At 42.4% G+C, this 5,548-nt stretch overlaps 1 protein-coding gene across 1 annotated transcript in view; it reads right to left on the bottom strand.

Annotated features, from left to right (window-relative positions):
• The window catches only part of peds1 (plasmanylethanolamine desaturase 1), an 11,774-nt gene extending 8,620 nt beyond the window's left edge, over nt 1-3,154 (bottom strand). Inside the window, exon 1 of the mRNA XM_023834999.2 lies at nt 2,942-3,154. Coding sequence (XP_023690767.1) covers nt 2,942-3,080 — 139 coding nt within the window. The 5' untranslated portion in view covers nt 3,081-3,154. The remainder of the gene's footprint in view (nt 1-2,941) is intronic.
• Between the last annotated feature and the right edge of the window lie 2,394 nt (nt 3,155-5,548).

The following is a 5,548-nucleotide window of genomic DNA, read 5'->3' as shown; positions in this document are numbered from 1 at the left end:
ATTTAGTTTTATTAAAAAAAAAATAGGTGATGGCAACAAATGACTTCTGCTTGTTAATTTTAATGGTAGCCTTAATAAGACCAGAGGCTGCCAAAGTCCTGTCGGGCAGGTTTAGAGCACGCTGTCAAACACTGCTTACCCAACATGGCCCTCGAGTGACAGCAATGGTAAGCACAGCTACTGTCGGTTTCACAAGCCTACATCTTATCCACTGACACGGCTTTACTCAGTTCCTGAAAATTCCTTCGCTTTGTGTTTGGCCACGGGTCTGCTTCCTTAAATGCCGAGCCAACGGAGCTGAAACTATTTCCAGTTTAGTTATCGATGGGAACGTTCTGACTATTCATTGTCACGGACCTGAAGGAGTTTGAGCTGCCAGCCCCCACCCTCACGTATGTGACAATTAAATATCCGGCCGCTAGCGTGGGCAGGCAGAGTCATTCAAGTTACACGGTCCAAGGAACAAGAGGAAATGCCCTACTGCTGAAGGCTGTTTACACACGCTGTTAGCAAACCCTCTCACCTGGCCCTAAAAGCCTCCGCAGCCTTACCTGCCCCCAGCTCAAGCCAACCACCACCAGTTATGCATCCCCACATCCCTCCGGCCCTTTGCCCCCCACCATAAAATGGGGGGGGGGGCGGAACACTGTTGTGCCACCATAATGACAGTGCACCTCCATATGCACACTGAAACGGAGGGCAGTAAAGTACATGCAAACCCAGGAAGAGTGGGTATGGTACGTTAGAGCTGCCCAGGGCAAACTCTGCCTAAGCTACCCTCTTTACCCACGGATTACCGACACCACTAATTATTAAGATCATGTTACTAGTACAGATTTCAAGCAAAGCAACAAGCTGTCTACACTTAACTATGTAACTCACATTACATTTATTATTTAGCAGGTGACTTTATCCAAAGCGTCATACAATTGGGTCTCGCTCAAGGGCCCGATGGTGAAATCACTCTACTGATCACCGGACTGGAACTGGTGACTGTCTAATCACAGACACAGAGTCCTAATCCACTGGGCTACACACTACTCCCGTTCAGGAGTGCAGCTTCTCCTTACGTCCTTGGGATGCCAAGCTCCCAGAAAGTGTGGGCGCCAGCAGTTTTAACTGTCACCTAATGAATCAAGAGGATTCCATGGCAGCCAAAAAAGAATCACGACGAAGCCCTTATACCTGAGAAAAAGCTTAGAACCCTCACTTCAGGTTCAAATAAATATCATCACAGCACAGACTTTTTTAGTACGTTGTAGAATGGCTTTTAAATCGAGTTCCATGTTTTACTGTCATGTGTTCAGAGGAACACAGTGAAATTCTTATGCCACAGTTAAAAGACAGGGGACAGGTGCGTGGTGGGATGATAGGACAAACAGCAGCGCAGTGCAGACAGTGCAAATGATGGCACAATACATGTCAGAAATATAAAGTATCGTTACAAAAAAAAAAAAGAAAAACACCATAGAGTCTTCAATGTAAAAAAAAAAAATCGATCAAATAAATATATTGTACAGTGTCTTTTTTTGCACTGTGCATTTGTTTTACTTTTTTTGGCAATTTAATACGGCGTATCAGATGGGTAAGGAAACAGCAGAACTCTGGTCAGACCAAAGGCAATGCCCTTCAGCTTAAAAGTGGAAGATTTTTTATTATTTTTTTTTTTAAGCATTTTTAAGGTTAAGGGCAACAGAGAAACCAACCAACCGCTGCATCCTGCTTCATCCACTGAGGCATGAGGGAACATGCTACTGTAATTACATATAACACAAAATCACCTTAGGAAAGGGAAGTACAGAGGGGGGGGGGGGTTGGTTTTCAGTACTGGTCTGCATGCTGGGCAGTGCTTCAATGGCCAAGCAGGGTCACGGTCATATATGGTCGAGTCAGGCTCGATTTATTCATCGCCTCATTAAAAATCTGAAACCTATAAATGGGTCCAGGTCCAAGTTCTTGACACATTCTGTCCCTGATCTGATGACAGCTCAGCTTGGAATCGAACATGAAATGAGCCAAAAAGCGATCCAGCTAACCGCATTCAGAACGCAAAACTGTCCAGGATGACCAAGCAATAGAAATAAACCCAAAAGCATACAGGCTCAGTGCTCATCTGAAGTTCTACCTAAGACCCAGTAGGACAGGAAACAAAAAATGCCATCATATTTGAAAGCTTAAAACACCTCAGAGTTTATGACTAGGCAGGAAAACAATCTCTATTAAATGTGTGAAAGCAATGCCATAGACACTGTAGAAGACATAATTGTCGTGCTCCAAATACCGTGTGCAGAGAAGCATTTAAGCATGAGACTGAAAAAGAAAAAAAATGCATTTTCAAAGAAACTGGTTTGTGATCTTAAGCGAAGCACTTATTTTCTGCTGAAACAGAATCGACACCTCTCAATGCAGTTTACTAGAATATGTGCCTTCAACGCAGGGAAAAAGCAAAAGACATTCACGCAAAAGTTAAAGGTAACCAAACATATAGGGATGTAGATCTTGAACCTGTCATTCACAGCACAGAAAGGATCCTTACTTGCCGAGGCTCGGCCTAAACTGACAGCTACGCATCAGCCGGAATGAAGCCGCATAACCAGCGTCACCTGGACACTAGAATGAGATCAGAAAAGCCGTCAAAACCCGACTGAACAGCGTCAAATCAGCATCAGATCGGCGACCAAGGGGACAGGCGTCTACCACCAGGCAAAATCATCCAATACGGTACACACACTAGCTTACACAAATCGGATAAGGGTATAAAGCCTGACACAACAACCACGAAATAAAACTAGAAATTAATTTTCACAGGAAGGCGTGGTGTTTCATTCTACACCCAATATCGGGTGGTTGTTCTCGTCCAGATACCAATACCTTGGATGACGTGCGCGGACGCCTGGTTCAAAAAATAAACGTAAAAGGCAACCTCTTCCTTGTCTCTCACCTGGAGAATATAAGTTCGCTAACTCCCGAGCCCCGGCATGCTGCGGACCCCAGCGGTGCTCGCCCCTGCCCGGTCCGCTCGGTTCGGGCTCCTGTTCGGTGTCTTGCATACACCCTTCTCCATTCTCCGCACTCGCCATGTTTCCCAGCACTCTCGACCCACTAGGATCGCAAAAATTTCAGCCCTACTACTACGCCCGCCTCAGAGCACTGACTCCCCATTGGCCGAGGCCCGGTCGCGTTAACCTCGCTATCTGCATCGGCCAATTAGCGACGTGCGATAAGTGGGTTTACGCCCACATAACCAATCGGATCGCGTCGAGGCAGGCCGTAATTCTGGTCCACACCCTTTCCCGGCCAATTACAGTGAGGCAGACCTCAAGATAATACAGCACTCACGAGATGAGCGACTGCCAGCTGCGGCTTCGCGGCGTTTCTTTCACGTTGGCCGCAGGGCCAACTCTATGACAGCATCGGGTATCTTGTCAGACATCTTTGTTTCTGCTTTTAAATGCATTTCCTGTGTAATAGTTTGCGTCCCCTCCCTCAGCTTGGACGGGGGCGTGTTGCATGTCTACATAGTCAATCTTTCTGCGTGTGGGTGTTTATAAATAAGTTATAATGCAACGAAATATTAATTAAAAGCTGTAGCTAATTCCTTTTACACAAATTTAACATTATTTGACAAACGACCGTAACTGACATTCCAAACAAACAGAAACTTACTCCGGAATTCAACTTTCCAGGCAGATTTATATTCCCTGAACTGGGTGACGCCACAGCCTCTATCGCGCTGACTGGCAGGTTTATCCACCCCCGTAACATGATCACACTACATTATTATTATTATATTATTATTATTATTATTATTATCCATCCATCCATCCATTGTCCAACCCGCTTATCCTACTGGGTCGCGGGGGGTCCGGAGCCTATCCAGGAAGCAATGGGCACGAGGCAGGGAACAACCCTGGACGGGGGGCCAGCCCATTGCAGAACACTTTTATTATTAGTAGTAGTAGTATTATTATTACAGCAATGATTCCTTAGACATTTTTTTAATTAAAAAAGGAAAATGAAGAAGGAAAAATGATCGATTATACGATCATTTAGGTTCTTGGAACGAATGCGGGGGGCGGGGTCCAACATAAAAAATAATCTGATCAAGTTCACCTGACGTATAGGTCGTCGGACTGTGGTTCAAGGAAACCAGACAAGCACAAGGAAGCCAAAATGTGGAGCAAACACAAGCCTATAGATTTGTACCGAAACCTTTTGAGGTGTGAGGTAACACCCAATATTGAATAAGTATTTACCCTTGGTTCTTAGCCCTGAGTGGGCGGTGGTATTTAAAATGTAAAATTATGTTAACACGTAAGCTTCCTTAAGTATCGGCTGTTTGTTTTATTTTCTAAGAAGAATAATAGTATGCAGCTTGTTACTCGCAGCCAGCACTAAAACTTTAATATATGTTTGGTGTCAGTTTTGGGGTTTGGGGAAGGAAGGGGTATACTTCTTTCCTTTTGTGATGAAAATGCGGAATTTACTAAAGTAATTTCCCGTCGCAAGTTTGGTCAGAAATATTAGCAAAAAAACAGTGATAGGCCTAAAAGGCAAAAATGCTGGACAAACATTAACCACGCAAGACAAATTATCCGCTATTAAAACGAATGACAGTTAACCTTGTATCGCCCAGAAAAAGGGCTCTATTCATTTGCAATCTACCTGATTTATTAATGCCGCGAAATACCGTTTAGCATTTGTAGCAAGGACAGTCAGAAACATAAATTCAGAATAAATGGGGCTACTATATCACCAGCAGCAACAACGACGATAATAATAATAATAATAATAATAATAATAATAATAATAATAATAATAATAATAATAATAATAAAGGCATACACCGAGTCAGTGAAAATAAGTGCCACTAGATGTCAGTGTTATTTTCTGATGAATGAATACGGGATGTGGGCTATTTCAGGTCATATACTTTGCTTCGAAAAATGGTTGTACGCTTTATATATGGTGTACAATCCTGATTGAGGAGGCATTGTGTCATTACATATTTTATGGTTCAATTCTAGATAATTCTTAAAAACACGAAACAAACCCATATATAATATAACCAGAAAAATAAAGCAAAAACAAAACTGTTTAAATGTTCTTCATACATAAATTGTATGTGTTTTAATGTATGTGTATGCACTATATACTATTACCTTTTTACTTTGGTTTATTATAAGTCCTTTAAATAATTATTTAAGTTATTCTAATGATAGATTTGGGGGGAAATGTAACATAAGTGTACTTTGTAAAAAGCTCATTTACTGGTATTAGGCTATAGGGTATAGTAGACCTGTTATAAAGTTCAAAGCCAACTAAGCATCAAAAAGTCATGGTTTTCTGCTTACACTTGTTGGCGGTTTCTAAGAGAGCGTATTCACCCCAGTGTACAATGTATCACTTATGCCACGTGTTTATAATATATTTATCGTATATACACGCGTCTGAAGATATAGAAAGGCATATATAGTATACACAAGAACATTTAGTTGCTTGCCATGTGAGTGACTCTGGTTTCCGTCACTATCACTTTAAGCGTTTT

Source organism: Paramormyrops kingsleyae, chromosome 6, assembly GCF_048594095.1.
Source record: "Paramormyrops kingsleyae isolate MSU_618 chromosome 6, PKINGS_0.4, whole genome shotgun sequence".
Classification (NCBI taxonomy): Eukaryota; Metazoa; Chordata; class Actinopteri; order Osteoglossiformes; family Mormyridae; genus Paramormyrops; species Paramormyrops kingsleyae.
The sequence above is the reverse complement of the archived record's forward strand: the minus strand, read 5'-3'. Positions and strand labels throughout refer to the sequence as shown.